This window comes from Salvia splendens, chromosome 19 (assembly GCF_004379255.2).
Source record: "Salvia splendens isolate huo1 chromosome 19, SspV2, whole genome shotgun sequence".
NCBI lineage: Eukaryota > Viridiplantae > Streptophyta > Magnoliopsida > Lamiales > Lamiaceae > Salvia > Salvia splendens.
Genome location: NC_056050.1, coordinates 4,568,709 through 4,585,100, shown reverse-complemented (window position 1 = coordinate 4,585,100; position 16,392 = coordinate 4,568,709). Strand labels below are relative to the sequence as shown.

The window sequence follows — 16,392 nt, the reverse complement described above, 5'->3', positions numbered from 1 at the left end:
AACAGAAAATGAAATGTGTTTTGATTCAACAAAAAGTGTTTAAGGTTGTGGATGGCTCCTTACCTGATGATACTGCTCAAGATCAAATTGATGAGAAGAATGAGTTGGCTAGATCCACTATTGTGTTAAATCTGTCTGATTATGTGATTAGGAAAGTTGATCATATTGAATCTGCTTCTGAAATGTGGAAAAATCTTGATTCTCTGTTTACAGAAATCTCTATGTCTTCTAGGATGTACCTGCTTGAGAAATTGTTCAAATTTAAGCTTGATTTAACTAAGGACATAGATAATAACATTTATAGATTTCAGAAGCTTGTGCAAGATAATAAAGATCTGGTGATAAAACAATAGATGAATACACAAGTATAGCTCTAATGAAAGCCATACCTGACTCCTATAGTGATGTTAAAGCTGCCATTAAGTATGGTAGGGATTCTGCCCCTCTGGACTTAATTGTAAACTCCTTAAAATCTAAAGAACTTGAATTAAGGGAAAGGGCTACTGATAAGAGTGCTTTTAATAGGGCTCTGAATGTCAGAGATATATCTCAAACTAGAGGGGTTAAAAACTCTAATAATGGATCAGGTACCAACTCAAATTCTAAGAAAAAGAACAGATCTAGGTCCAATAGAAGGGATCCTAAATCCTTCAGAAAGTGTTTTAATTGTGGGGAAGTAGGGCACTATAAAAAGGAGTGCACTAAGCCTAAAAAGAAGAAAACCCCCAATAATGACACACAGCTTGAAAGTCTTGTCAATGTGGCCAAATATGATGCTGATAATGAATGTGTTTTCATGGTGCATGATCTGATGTATATTAATGCTTCTCTTGTGTGTCCCTTCACTTCAAATGATTGGCTTTGTGATTCTGGATGTACATATCATGTTAGTCCTTTTAAGGAGGTGTTCTCTGAGTTGAAACCTGTTTCTAATACTTATTTGTCAATGGCTGATGATAAAAAATGTGAAATTCATGGAATTGGCACAGTATGTTTAAAGTTTGATAATGGTTTTGTGCTCTGCTTGAAAAATATGAGATATGTTCCTGATCTTTGCTACAATTTGATGTCTTGCACTGCTTTAGAAGCTGCTGGCATAGGGGGAAAATGGGGGGAGGGATGCATGAAAATTTGCAAAGGATCTATGTGTCTATTTAAGGCAAAAAAGAAATGTGGTTTATATGTCTGTACTGCAGAGCCTCTTTCATGTGCAAGTGCCTATGCTAATGTGGTCAAAAGTGATAAAACTATGTTGTGGCATGATAGGCTAGGACACATGAGTGAAAAAGGCCTGAATATTCTGAAAAAGCATGCTATTTTGTCTGATTCTGATGTGCAAGGTAGTTTACCCTTTTGTGACACCTGTGTGCTGGGTAAACAGCACAGGGTTTATTTTCCTTCTCCAGTGCCTGTAAATGTGAGCAAGTGTGTTCTTGAGTATTTACACATGGATGTTTGGGGCCCTGCCTCAGTGTCTTCTCATTGTGGTTCTGTGTACTTCCTATCTATCATTGACGATTTTTCTAGGAAAGTTTGGTGCTTTCTCATGAAGCATAAGTATGATGTCTTTGAGAAATTGAAAAACTGGAAAATTTTGATAGAAACTCAGACTGGTGAAAAGATTAAAGCTATCAGAACTGATAATGGTCTTGAATTCTGTAACAAACAGATTGATGAATTGTGTGCTGGGTATGGTATTAAAAGACATAAAATTGTTCCTTACACACCCCAACAAAATGGGGTGGCTGAAAGGATGAATAGGACTTTGCTTGAAAAAGTGAGATGCATGCTTGCTAAATCTGGTTTATCAAAGAAATTATGGGGTGAAGCTTTGTTAACTGCTGCTTATCTGGTTAATAGGTCTCTTTCTGTCCCTCTCAAGGGACAATGTCCTGAGCATGTGTTTACTGGAAAATATATATCTCTTTCTCACCTAAGGGTATTTGGTTGTACTTCTTTTGTGCATACTAAGACTGACAAACTTGAATACAGAATTACAATCTAGCTATGACAAACTTGAGCCTAGGTCTAGGAAAGGTGTTTTCCTTGGATATCCTGAGGGTGTTAAGGGTTATAGAGTCTGGCTAAGGGATGAACTTGGGTTCAGGGTCATAATTAGCAGGGATGTGGTCTTTAATGAATCTGAGTTTCCCTGCTTGAAGTTGACAACTGACCCAAATCCACAATCTGTGGACAATGAACCTCTTATGGAGGAGGAGTCCACGATACCACTCACTGAAGTGGAGAATCTAGATGATACTCCAAGTGAGGTGGAGCAGCCTTTCTGGAATACTTATCCAGTCTTCACACCTGATGAAACACCCAATGAGGGAAATCTGAATGATAATGTGCCCCAAAATGTGGATAATAATGATGTGGATGCTAGCCCTTTAAGGAATAACTCTCCTGTCCAGAACATTTTACATAGCCCTTCTGGTGTCCAAAATGCTATTGCCAATACTGACTTGAGTGACTATGTGCTATCTAGGGATAGAACTAGAAGGCAGAATGTGCAAAAACCTTCTAGATATGTTGGCTTGATTGCTCGTATAAATTTGGCTTTCAATGTGTTTGAATCTGATGGGGATGAACCCCAGTGCTATAAGCAAGCCACAAAATCTAAGTTCTGGAATCAGTGGCATAAAGCCATGTTGGAGGAGATGCATTCTCTTAAAATAAATCTTACCTGGACATTTGTGCCTTTGTCTCCTGGTGCATCTGTGGTTGATTGCAGGTGGTTATACAAACTGAAAAATGAGGTGGAGGGCCTTAGGTACAAGGCCAGGTTAGTTGCAAAAGGCTTTGCTCAACAAGAGGGGGTAGATTACACTAAAATATTTGCTCCTGTTGTTAAATTCACTACTGTGAGATTGATGATTGCTTTGTGTGCTCATTTCAATTGGGAGTTAAAACAGATGGATGTTAAAACCTATCTATATGAAACAGCCTGAAGGTTTTGTTGATCCTAAGTTTCCCAATCATGTGTGCTTGCTGAAAAAGACTTTGTATGGTTTGAAACAGTCTCCTAGGCAGTGGAATATCAAGTTTAATAGTTGTATGCATAAGTTGGGCTTTGTAAGAAGCACTTTTGATGCACGCTTGTATGTTAAGAACCTTGAGTCTCATGTACCTGTGTTCCTGTTGCGGTATGTTGATGACATGCTTATCATGGGTCCATGTTTGAAAACCATAAAGTCTGTGCAGTCTGCATTAAGTGAGAATTTTGACATGAAAGACGTAGGTGATGCTCAGAAAATCTTAAGGATAAATATTTTCAGAGATAGAAAGAATTCTACCCTTGTGCTGCATCAAGAACCTATGTGAGCAAAATTCTTAAGAAATTTAACATGTTTGATGCAAAACCTGCTTCAGTGCCTTTGGCTGCCCATTTTGTGTTGAATAAAGAGCAGTGCCCTCAAACTAAATCTGATATTGATGCTATGAAGAAAGTTCCTTATGCAATTGCAATTGGTTCTGTGATGTATTTGATGGTGAGTAGTAGGCCTGGACCTGTGCATTGGAAAGCTTTGAAATGGCTTCTGAGATATTTGAAACATACTTCTAAGTATGGTCTGTGTGATTCTAAGTGTGATGAAGGTGTTACCCTAACTGGTTTTGTGGATTCTAACTATGCAAATGATAGGGATAAGAGGAAGTCAACAACCTCATATGTGTTTACTGTTTGCAAATCTTGTATTAGTTGGAAGTCTCAATTGCAGCATATAGTGGCCTTGTCCACTACTGAGTCAGAGTACATTGCTATCACAGAAGCAATGACAGAGGCAGTTTGGTTAAAGGAAGTTTTCTCTGAACTTAAGTTTGTGAAGTTATCTCCACTGTGTTTTCTGATTCTCAGTCTACTATTCAATTATGTAAAAACCCTGTTTTCCATGATAGAACTAAACACATTGATGTAAGGTTTCATTACGTTAGGGACATTATAGAAAAAGGTGAAGTGTTTCTTCAAAAAGTGCATACAGATAAAAACCCTGCTGATATAGGTACAAAAACCTTGCCTGTTGAAAAACTTTTACTGCATTAAGTTCTACACTTTGATCTAGGATAGGTGCATGTCCCAGGGAAAAGACCTCAGTCATCTTACCTGCAGTGGTAAGGCTGGTAGGTGGCTTGAGGCAGAAAGCCCTCCTAGACAAATGGGTTTCACCCTCTGGTCTCTGGAGGCAACCTGGTGGTTCCCAAAATGCCAGTGAGCTTTTGTTCTTTGGGGCTGAGGGGCTACCTTGTAGGCTGTGATGATTTCTTACACCTTAGCTTATAGTTCAAGATTGGTTTCCCAGAATGAAGTCCAAGGTGGAGAATGTTGAATATTTGGTGATGGACTTTCATTTGGGCTGTCTATTTCTTTAGCCCAAGTGATGTTAATTTGGGCTTGGCTCCAGAGGCAGCCACGTGTACTCCCACCCGGATCAAGGCTCTCAGCCGTTAGATTGAGGTGTGTGCTAGTTATGTGAGAGGGTGTCCCTTTCTATTCTCACATTATTCATTCATTCACTCTCTCTCAGAAGCTTTCTCTCTCTCTCTCTGCTTTCTTCTCCGACGATTCTCCAGCGGTTTCTTTGTGATCTCTCACGGTTAAATGTGTAGTTGATCTTGCTACAGTGCTAGAGAAGGCAACCAATTCGGTTGCTGGTGTGTTGGTGAAAACTAGGGTTTTGTGTGTGAGTGATTATGTGTGAGTTTGTTCTCGGAGGTTTTAGATCTGGTGTTGAGAAGTCTGTTGGTGCTAGAATCTGGAGTGTGAGGATCACTGATAGATTCAGTAGTGCTCCCTTGGATCGGTTTTTCTGGAGAATAGACTTGTTCTATCGGTGGGTGGCTGAGCCGAAATCTTGTTCTATTCGATGTTTTCTGCTTAGTCTTGATTTACTTGTGTAACTGTTTAAGATCCGAGAGGATCTATCTTTTGTGTTACTAACTCGTTTATTAAGTGTGCAGGCAGAGGAATCGCAAGAGATTAAGAGGATCTTAATCTTGTTGTAATAGCTAGATTGTAATTCTGTATTCAAGTTTGTAAACCTTGAATTGTATAAATCAGTCGCGTGGTTAGAGTTTAACTGAGCTCTCCTAGTGAAGAACAAAGAGGTCTTGGTAATTAGTGAATCCGACCCTAGTCTGATCCCTACAATGACAAATTCATATTCCCATGGGTAAGAAAGTCGCTCAAATATCAAAACCCCAACCAAATATATGGAGGATTGAAACTTGAACCAAATCATCTACAATGGTTTACAGAGATTTAACCCATTGAGTACATAATAACTGAAGAATTCATCAAATTAAATCATGATTCATCCCTAATACATGCTTTAGGACGGTTGGGTCGACACAATGCACTGCACGATAAACAAACCTTTGACACAGACACAACCATACAGCGACAAAACACATGATGTAGACAAACATTATGAAGTAGAAAGAGGTCACATTCTCAACCCTAAAATTCTTGAGTGAGAAAAGGCTAGGAGTATAAATCATTGCAGAGGCAATGTCGTCCTCTGAAGTTCCATACGTAAGCATCAGAATATCGCCATTTTCGAAAACTTTGATGGTTCAAGTCCTTGACTCGGGTATTTTTACATCAAGCATTTGTTTGAATTTGAAAAAAGTAGTCAAAATTTATTTTTCAAATTTATATCTAAATAGATGCAATCACCTTTTACTATATGAAAATGGTTAGAATTGAGTATTGCATTTATAGCTGAAAGATACGGGTAATGTTGTTACGCATGTTCGCGACCTCCTGGTCTTCACTTCATCATTTTCGTTTGTCGTTGCGTCTTGCTCAGGTTGAATCGTTAAACTGATCAATGGACGTCTCCACGGCAGATGCCTGCGAATTGATCCATTGAGGAGTCGAACTGATCAACTTGACTTAATCCTAGCTCAATGAAGGAAAGAGTCAGAAGGGCGTGCTTTCAAAACCTTAACCCACAATAATATTTAACTAGTATAGGGAAGTAAGGATCGACCGACAGAGATGATGCGTTTAATATTTGTTTGCTTGACAAGACTTGGGGATGGCTGCGGCCATGCTTTCTAGGGTGTGGGTTAAGTTAAAATACTGGACTTGAGAAACTTAAACTAACTAAACTGACTAACTCATAAAAGCTTGACTAAATCTACTTGACCAACTTAACTGAGTTTTCGATAAATGGACAAACAGAATAAACGGGGGACTATCAGTCCCCTGCATAGCGTACGATAAAGTAAAAACTTTTAAACAACTTCATCTTCTTCACGAAATCAACATGGAAAACAGAGTAAATAACATATCTCAAAAGTTAAGGAAGATGAAACTTCATAACAACACATAAAATTAAATCTAGTCCTAAAATCTAAGCTACGACTACGTAAACAAGAAAACTAACCCATAATCATGCAGAAACGAAACATAAGCTGCTAGATCTAAACATCCTGAAAACTCTCAAACTCAAAACATCAGATCTGAGCCAATAAAAAAAGAACGAGGCATTTTTGAGCTAAGACATGCGACATAAAAGAAGAACCGAAAACAGATCAGAAACATCATGCATAAAAACAGAACACGTCAACTTGAAAACGAAAACATAACTCTGGATTTACTAAAACAAAAAGCGTCAAGAGTTAACTACATCAAAAGTAAACTGAAAATAAACAACGAAAGCAGGTAATTGTTTCATCACTTCTCATGGAAGCGGAATACAGAACCAACACTTGAAAACGTAAAAACCAGCACCAAACACCAACTGAACTAAACTAAAATGGAACCAAGTGTGTGTAACTGGAATCAAGAAACATGAGGTAAAAAGAGCTCTGATTTCAACCCTAGAAGAGAGCTGAAATCCTAAAGATGTTCTAACTAAGCGCTTGCGAGACCCCCCACCGAAAACTTGGGAACCTCCTTTTTTTTCTTGTGTTGGGCTTCCTTTATATAGAGAGTAGTAGGGCTCTGATCCCTAGGGTACTATCATCTCTGAAATGTCGTTCCTGCCCTTCACAGTTTGTGGTGGGGTCTTTAGCTCTATCTCCCATGCGGAACTCCTGCTGGTTCCATCTAATTCTTGACTTGATCAACTTAATGCCGCAATTTTTGCCTTCTTTTCATGATCCGTTCGTCCGTCCAACTGATTTGCTCCTTCTTCTGAATATGACGGTTTTCACATACTCTTGGCTCAAAATTGGTTGTTAATTTACAGGATTTGATGTAGTTTTACCATAGAACACATGCATGAAACGAGCCTCATCAATAGCCAAATGGATTCGTGATATTATATGTTGCAAGCAAATTCAATCTTCTATGTACCATCTAACATAGGCAAAAGAAATTCAAAAACAATAAAGTATTATATTTTCGATACTGGAGAAATAGTTCTTGAATATTCTAAATTTCTTTTGAATTTAGGCACCCTATTCAAAATTCAACCTTACAGGGATGCAAGTATCTGAAATCATCTTTTCATAGCCTTTATGAAGAAATAGGTATCTGAAATCATCTTTTCATAGCCTTTATGAAGAAATTATCAATTTAGAACCTTCATCAGTTCCATCATTTTTCTCTCTTCATTTCTTCATTTCTTCATCTCTTCATGTTCATTTATATTAGGCTTATGAACTACAATGAGATTATAATTTATAGACAACATCCCAAACTACATACACTAGTGTATGGACATTGGAACGACAGAATAAGTGAAAAACCAAACACTAGATGTCAATGGTACCTTAGAACCCAAAAACTACACGACAATGAAACCTTAGACAAAAACATGTATCAACACAAACACACAAATGTAGACTAAATTTTAAGAACTAAAACGAGATCACATTCTCATATCCAAAATTCATGAGTGAGAAAAAGTTAGTTGTGAAAATCAAGGCAGTAAAGTAACCCGCAACTGCATACTTAAACATACTGACTTGCTGTATAGTTCTTGTCTTGTTGGAGTAGTACATGAGCCTATGCAATCTTGCCATGAACCGATTTTCATCCGACAACATCAACATGTTGTCATCATTGAAAATTTTAATTGAATCAAGAATACGATCAAAATAAAAATCAAAACCAGTAGTACTTATCTTGTACTCTATAGTCCAAGACTCCCCGACTTGGTATTCCTTCATCATCCAGATGACAAATGCTTTCTAACAAGTCATGTAAGAATAACATAGACAGTCCCTCAATACAGACACACCACCCTCACCAACTACCACATGCACAGGAGGACCAGATAATGTGCTAAAACATTTTGTTTCAATGTTAAAAGATACTATGATATAACCTTGTGGTTCAAGGTTAAAACCACGAATCCATATGTTCTGAAATGAATTAAAAGTTGTCCAATGGAGGTTGCCATTAAATATAATACATCCATTGGAAAAGAATGTGAAACCAAAAGCTGCACCAACTGGAAGGCGCCTCCATGTTCATGTTCGGAGGGTGTATACATGGTGAAAGGAGGATCCAATTGCCAGATGGATACCAACCACCGTATATTGTTCACTTACTTTGCTCACACCAAATATAAATTTTAACTCTTGAAACAAGGTTTGGTTGTCAGGGTAGCAGAGCTCGATATATTGACGAGTGATCAGATTGTATATGTAAAGAGGAATTTTAGAATAAAATCCGTTCATAGTCCAGAAGAAGCAATCCATTAGCAGCGATACCTTCCGTTGATTCTGAGCATGCGCGAGGGATATCGAAATCATTGAGCGGAATGTAGTGAAGATCATGTTGGTGTTTGTGTTACTGTTTCGTATATCACTACTATTAATTGTTAGAAATTAAATACTGCCAATATCGATATCTTCAGAACCATCAATTCGTGCCCCACACAATCTTTGAACACATCAATAGGTTTCACAATCTCATCAAATGTGCCACCAAAATCATTATCTTTGCTCATCACATCGTAGGTTTCACAATATCATCCTCGGACATAGAGACAAATTAGAAGAGGCAGTGCAGTCAATATTTTTGTGAACAAGAATTTAGGACCAAACAACATGATAGTCTGGTTTTTTAAACAACTAGGTACGTGTGAAATGCCACAACTTGAACTCGTTGTAGCAAAGTTATGTTTCTAATTATATGCTTACGTACGTCCACAATATATGTACTAGACCGACAGGATAACAACACAACAAAAAATAAGTAGAACCCAAACACGACACGATAAGAAATCCTTCAACACAAACACAAACAAACGCAATAATAATGTGATTTGATATGTGTTGCTTCGACTCCATAGCAAAATGTAGATTAATATAATGAACTAGAATGGGATTATATGCAACAACTAGAATGGGATCATAGGCAACAACTAGAATGAGATTATAGCAACAACCCACAATATATACACATGCTGGGCTTGACATTCCATGCGTGCCTAGTATACCCGAACACATAGACCACACGATAAAGAAACCTTCTACACGAATACGACTGGATAACGACAAAACACAAATGTAGACTTACATCATGAACTAGAGCAATATTATAGACAACATCCAAAATATATATGCTAGCTAGGCCTAACATATAGTGTGTATGTCGGGATCGACACGATAAGACCAAACACGAACACTACACGACAAAGAAACCATAGAACCCGAACATTACATGACAAACAAACCTTAGATTTCGAACACTACACAGAAAACAAACCTTCGAACCCGAACACACAAATTTAGACAAATTTTATGAACTAAAACGAGATCACATTCTCGAATCCGAAATTCTTGAGTGAGAAAAGGCTAGGAGTGAAAATCATGGCGCTAAGGAGACCAGCAGATCCATCCCTAAACATACCGACTTGTTGAAAAGTTCTTGTCTTGTTGGAGTAGTAGATGAGATCATATTCGTCCAGCATCATCAAAATATCACCATCTTTAAAATGTTTAATCAGATGAACATACAGATGATCCAAATCAAAATCAGAAGTAAAAGTAGTGCTCAACTTGTACTCTATCTTCCAAGAATCCTCGACTTGGTATTCCTTCATCATCCAGATGACAATTTCATTTTCGTGTGGATAACAATAACAGAGGCAGTCCCTTAAAACACACAAATACCAATCTCGATATCCATCTCCCATGGGAGGAATGGAGAAGATTCTAAAACATTCTGTTTCAACATCAAAACCACAAATCCGCATGTCACCACACAAATCAGATACTCTCCAATGGAGGTTTCCATTACATTCAATGCTTGGATCATGAAATACGAAACCAGAAGCAGCGTCGGCTTCAACTCGCCTCCATGTACCTTTTCCGAGGGTGTATACATAATGAGAGTCGGTGCCTTCATTGATGCAGACGACCTTATATTGCCCACTTATTTTGCTCACACCGAATCCAAACATCAACGAATGACTCGGGATGTAGTCCGCAGGGGAGCAGAGCTCCGTATATTCACGGGTTATCAAATTGCATATGTAAACAGGCATACCTGTAGGTGATACTGGGTAGAGAAGAAGCAATCCATTAGCAGTGATACCTCCCATTGATGCTCTGTTTCCGTGAAGGATTTTCAAATTCATGAGCGGAATGTCGAGAAAATCATGGCTCTTCTCGTCTTCGTCTTCAATTTCGAAAATCGCGCACCAAGTTGAATCCATCGTCTTCTCTGCCAAGAGGACAAGGGCGGGAGGGGTTTTGATTTCGGATTTGTGGAAATCGTCGGAATCGATTAGATTGAGCCATGGTTTGCAAACGGACTTGCTGATTACGAGGCTTCGGATGGGCAGACGTGAGAGGATGTTGGTGATGATTTCTGACGGTAGATCTCCGAAGAAATCGCGCTCCATTAATGGACTCAGATTTGGACTCAATCACACTGAAGAAGATGAAGAAGAGGCCGAGCTGGGAATTGGGGCTAAACTGGAAACTGGAAGGTTACTTTTTAGTTTGTTCATTTAAAGCATCCACGGTAGACCACAGCTTAGCTATAGGCTAACCAAAGCCCTAACCTAGCTAGGGCCGGGGAAAAATATCGAAAAAATGATATATCGCTCGTATCGTATTGAATAATATCGAAAAATTATCGAATTTTCGATATATCGTAATTTTCGATACGATACGATACCGTATCGTAAGTTTTCGATACGATAACAATATGAATTTCCTTATATCGCGATATATCGTTTTATATCGAATATACGATATATATCGATATTTTCGATATATCGTTTTATATCGAATATACGATATATATCGTATATATCGAAACATATGGAAATTCAATACATATTAAAATTTAAAATTATAAATATATATAAATCCATTTAATTGTACTTGGTTGTGTTGTATTTTGATTATGGAGATAAGAACACTATTAATTTTATTGTGTTGAAGTTTTATTAATTTTTGTGTGAATTTTAAGTTTTGAAATTATAATTTTCGATATACAGGTATTCGATACGATATCGATATTTCGATATATCGATACGATAACGATATTGATATTATCCATATCGAAAGTTCGATATATCGAAACTTTCGATACGATAACGATATGAAATTCTTTCATATTGATATTTTCGATACGATATACGATACAACGTTTTCGATACGATATCTCGTATCGACCCACTGAAGTGCAGCGATGTGAAGTGTGTGCGCGTTCTGATGTTCTAGGTCGAGCTACTAAGTCCAATGAATCCACTAGATCACTCGGTCTAGGAACTCAAGGGAATATAGAAGACTCAGTTGTTGGACACACAACTCTCGCGTTCAAAGATCCCTCAACCCGTTATACTATAGACTAGTATAGAGAAGCAGAGGTCGATCCCACGAAGATGGACACGTAGGAAAGCATCTAAAGACTTTGGATTAGAAAGCGGTTGCTGTCACGCAAATTGGGTTGAGGTTAAATACTGCTAGACTAAGGAAACAAACTGTGTACTAGACCTAGGAAACTTAAACTTCACTTAAGCATGCATCAACAACTTAACTTCAACTTTCCAAACTGACTTCCTCAACCAAGTAAATAACTACCTAAACTAGCTAAACAGAAGTAAACATGCAGCGGGGACCATTTCCATAAACAGCGAGTACGGATAAAAGAACTGCACTTAACAGATTACAACCTACTAACAACTGCGTGCACCTCTGCACCAGATTCAAATTCGGATATGAAGAAAACAACGTAAACATTGCGATTCAAACAGAACATAAAAGTTGGGACGCCGGAAACTCACAATCAGACGGAAATAAAGCAGATCGACGTAAACTAGACGGAAGGAAATTAAAACACGAACACTAAACCAACTCTGTTTCAGATCTCCATGTTGGGTGCTCAATCCACTCCGGATCCAAGCAATCCGAACTCAAACTCAGTCAAACTTCACTCTAAAAGTCCCGATTCAACCAACATGTTCCGATCAACCCCGATCCAACCACTACTCTGCTCCGATTCAACAAGCAAATGCGAAAATCATCCAAAACAAGTAAATAAACATGAACCTCAGAAACACACATCCACGAAATCAGACATTAACATCATCAGCATAACGGAAAATAAAACTGTCATAGATTGCGGAAATAGTCAGACAAACAGTGCCGAGCTTCGAAGAGCGAAGCTCGATAGAATTCAAAAACACTAAATATTACGAAGACAATTAAATTGTATCTTCGCCCTCTGCGAGGACGGTGTTACACCACAAATCAAATATAAGAGAACTACCGAGAACCCAGAAGTAAACCCCTTCGAAACCCAGAAATTCCCCAAAGTGTGTAGAAGTGAAAATGAGCTGAGAACCAAAGGCTCGAGTGCCAAAAAAGTCCCTGAGCATTGCATGTCCTCCTCCTTATGCGGATTGGATCTTCTAGAAGCCTTCGCAGAAATCTCCATTCTGCCCTTCAGCTTGACGATCTCCTCCGTCTAGTCATTTTTCACCAAAATGCTCACTTTATCGCCAAATTTGCATGGTCCTTGTAATTTCCCTTCCTCCTTCCTAGACCTGGCGAATACTTCTACACACCTGGCTCAAAACGATGTGTTAGACCCCGTAAATGTATGAATTCAACCCCTAGATCTATGCATGAAATTAGCCTTATCACCCACCCCTAAACCTAGCAAATAAATTGACATATACGACTAATAATTTTCATTGCATGTGTTTAGCAAATATTAAAAAATGAAATGCAATGAATTGTACTAATACAAAGTATAAATAAAAAAATAAAATTAAATAAAAAATCGGCTAGCCGAGTGCAATAGTAGACAAGCGATCGGCTAACCGTGCTAGTCCGCGGATGAGAGCTCGTCTGTCTTTGGTGTCACGAAGACTTACCATAAAAGAAGAACAAGACAAAGAAGACAAGAAATATGTAATTAGTTCATAATTGATACTCAATTAATAGGTAATTTATACACAATTACATTGTCTAGGAATAGATTATTCCCTACCATACATGGATGTAATATGACCTATATTAAGGCACACCTATTGATGAATCAATATACTGAAAACATATTACAATCTTTCAATATGGTATCAGAGTGGGTAAGAATTCAGAAAATTAGCCGCACCAGCGAACATGTCGCACACGGAGGAATTACAATCTTTCAATATGGTATCAGAGAGAAAATTAACCTTTCCCAACCCTTTGGCAAAACCAGCGAACATGTCGCACACGGAGGAATTCAACTCCGGCGACATTGAAACCCAAACCACCGAAACATCCACCCAAAATGTGATGGTGTTTCCACCCGAATTAGCCGCACAATTCGCGAAATTCTTAAAACAGAGCAGCCTCTGAACCCAAAACCCAACACAACATCGACACATCACCACCCTCATCACCCAGAATCATTGGGCGATATCACAGTCAAACCGAAACTAAACGGAGAGAACTACCCTCTATGGTCCAATCTGATGGATCGAGGAATCGGGGGAAAGGGGTTGTCGTCTCACATAGATGGAGTTACAGGCCCCAGCCCGAACTGATCCGTTCTTTCCAAAATGGTAACAACGCGATCACTGCGTGTTCAATTGGATCATCAACAACATAGAGACAGACCTGATTAATGAGGTCTCGCAATATGAGACGGCGTATGACCTATGGGAGGGTCTCGCCATCACATACGGCAGCGGGGGCGACCCACTCCAGATTTACGACCTACACTGACAAACCAACACAGTCAGAGAAGAAGGAACGTCTCTTGAAGCCATATGGAATAAGTTCCAAGGGCTGTGGATATCAATTGACCGAAGAGAAGTGAAGCCAATGGACAAACAAACACTACGGCTTTATCAATTTCTCACCGCATTAGATGATAAATATGATGCAATTAAGAAGGAGATAATCAGGTGCGACCCTTTACCAACGGTGCGCGAAGCTTACGAAATCGTTTGTCATGAATCGAACAACGACGCCATCCTTGGCGTCGGATCTGGAGGAATCGGGAAGGACGAAATAGGCTCCGGCTTTGCGGCCATCGACCGTTGACGCCCAAATCAGCCACCCAACACCGCCAATCGACTGTGGAATCGGCGCTCCGACGAGGATAAAAGTCGGTTGACTTGTTCCCACTGCGGCGGAAAGAAGCACACCAAGGATGAATGCTTCCACCTTATCGGATTTCCCGATTGGTGGGATGATATGAAAAAAGTGAGGGCGGCGCGAGCACTGAGCAGAAACGGCGGAGGAAGAGTTGCGGTCGCGATTACCGACCGGGCTGCCGACACCGGAACTCCGGTGGGTAGCACCGGCACAGCACGCCGGGAGACAGCAGAGGGAGTTGCGGTCCACACCGGCGACGAACTGGCCAAGGCAGCGGCGGCTATGCTTTGGGAAGGAGGTAGTGGCTTTCAAAATTTATGCTCCGATTTTCCTAAAAACTCAAAACGACCCCAAATATCTCATAAACCACGAAGTGAGCCACAGAATTCCCAATATTCCCAGTTTGACCCCGGAAAACAATGCTTCCTTAAAAAACACCCACACACTTCTGGAAAATATTTAAATGCACCCACTAGTTTTTGTACTTTTGCAAATACACCCTCAACTTGCCCTGAATTGGAAATTGCCCCAACATCCCTTGCCATAATAAATTCAAAGCCCTTGCACACTCATCAATATCTGAAAAACGACTTAAAAAGCATGAATGGATATTTGACTGTGGTGCTACTGATACTATGTCTTATGGACGTACTGATTTTGCTAATATTTCTACTCCACATAAGAATTATGTTCAGACAGCAAATGGAAGTATAATTCCAGTCTAGGGGGTGGGCACAATCAAGATCACTCCAACACTGCAGATCACGAATTGCCTATATGTGCCGTTATTAGCACACAAATTACTCTCAGTTAGTCATGTAACTAGAGAATTAAAGTGTAAACTTCTAATGGAGCCCAATTTGTGTGTTTTACAAGATATCAAGACGGGGATGACAGTTGGGCATGACACTGAACAATAAGGACTGTATTATGTGGACAAGATGGCCCAACCCGGTGCTGCGATGCTGACTCACGGACCAACAGAATCACAAGGTTGGCTTTGGCATCGCCGGTTAGGACATCCCTCCATAGGATACATGCGTATGCTTTTTCCCAATTTAGCCAGTACTCAGTTTTCTTTCAATTGTGATACTTGTTTTTTTTGCTAAGAGCCATAGACACTCATATAAGCTTAATAACTCTCGTATGGACACTAATTTCTCTGTGATTCACTCTGACGTTTGGGGCCCAGCACCTGTTTTGGGTAGCCTTGGATTTAAGTATTTTTTGTTATTTATCGATGACTGCAAACGTTTAACATGGGTATATTTTTTGAAATCCAAATCGGATGTTTTCGACAAGTTACTTTGTTCTACAATATGGTGCACACTCAGTATAATAAAAAAATCAAAATCCTTAGGTCCGATAACGGGGGGAGTTTGTTAAATAAAAAATGCAACAGTTTTTTCTGTAAGAGGGTTGGTTCATCAAACTACGTGTCCACATACTCCTGAGCAAAATGGGGTCGCAGAGCAGAAAAACAGGAAAATCCTAGAAGTGACTAGAGCCCTTTTAATCGACTCACACGTACCTAAAACCTTTTGGCCAGAAGCAGTAGCTACCTCAGTATACCTACTCAATCGGTTACCCCTAAACTTTAAAACTCCTTTCGATGCCTTCTCTACACAAAATCAGATACCACCACCACCACTTACCCTCAACCCCAAGATTTTTGGGTGCTCTGTTTTTGTCCACACACCAAAACACGACAGAACAAAATTCTCTCCATGTTCAGTTAAGTGTGTCTTTGTAGGTTACGAGAAGGATCAGAAAGGGTATCAGTACTACGATCCAAAAACCAAACGCCTCTACGTTACCATGAACTGTGATTTTGTAGAAAACAAATATTTCTATAACCAACCTAGCGGTCAGGGGGAGGAAAAG

At 39.3% G+C, this 16,392-nt stretch overlaps 2 protein-coding genes across 2 annotated transcripts; one reads left to right on the top strand and one right to left on the bottom strand.

Moving 5' to 3' along the window:
• The first annotated feature begins 3,347 nt into the window (after window positions 1-3,347).
• LOC121778890 (secreted RxLR effector protein 161-like) lies at window positions 3,348-4,254 on the top strand. The gene is made up of 2 exons (XM_042176281.1): window positions 3,348-3,817; window positions 4,062-4,254. The coding sequence occupies exons 1-2, from the start codon at window positions 3,348-3,350 to the stop codon at window positions 4,252-4,254; spliced, it is 663 nt and encodes a 220-aa protein (XP_042032215.1).
• Window positions 4,255-9,707: 5,453 nt separating this feature from the next.
• Window positions 9,708-10,808, bottom strand: LOC121778889 (F-box protein CPR1-like). The gene has a single exon (XM_042176280.1). The coding sequence runs from the start codon at window positions 10,806-10,808 to the stop codon at window positions 9,708-9,710; it is 1,101 nt and encodes a 366-aa protein (XP_042032214.1).
• Between the last annotated feature and the right edge of the window lie 5,584 nt (window positions 10,809-16,392).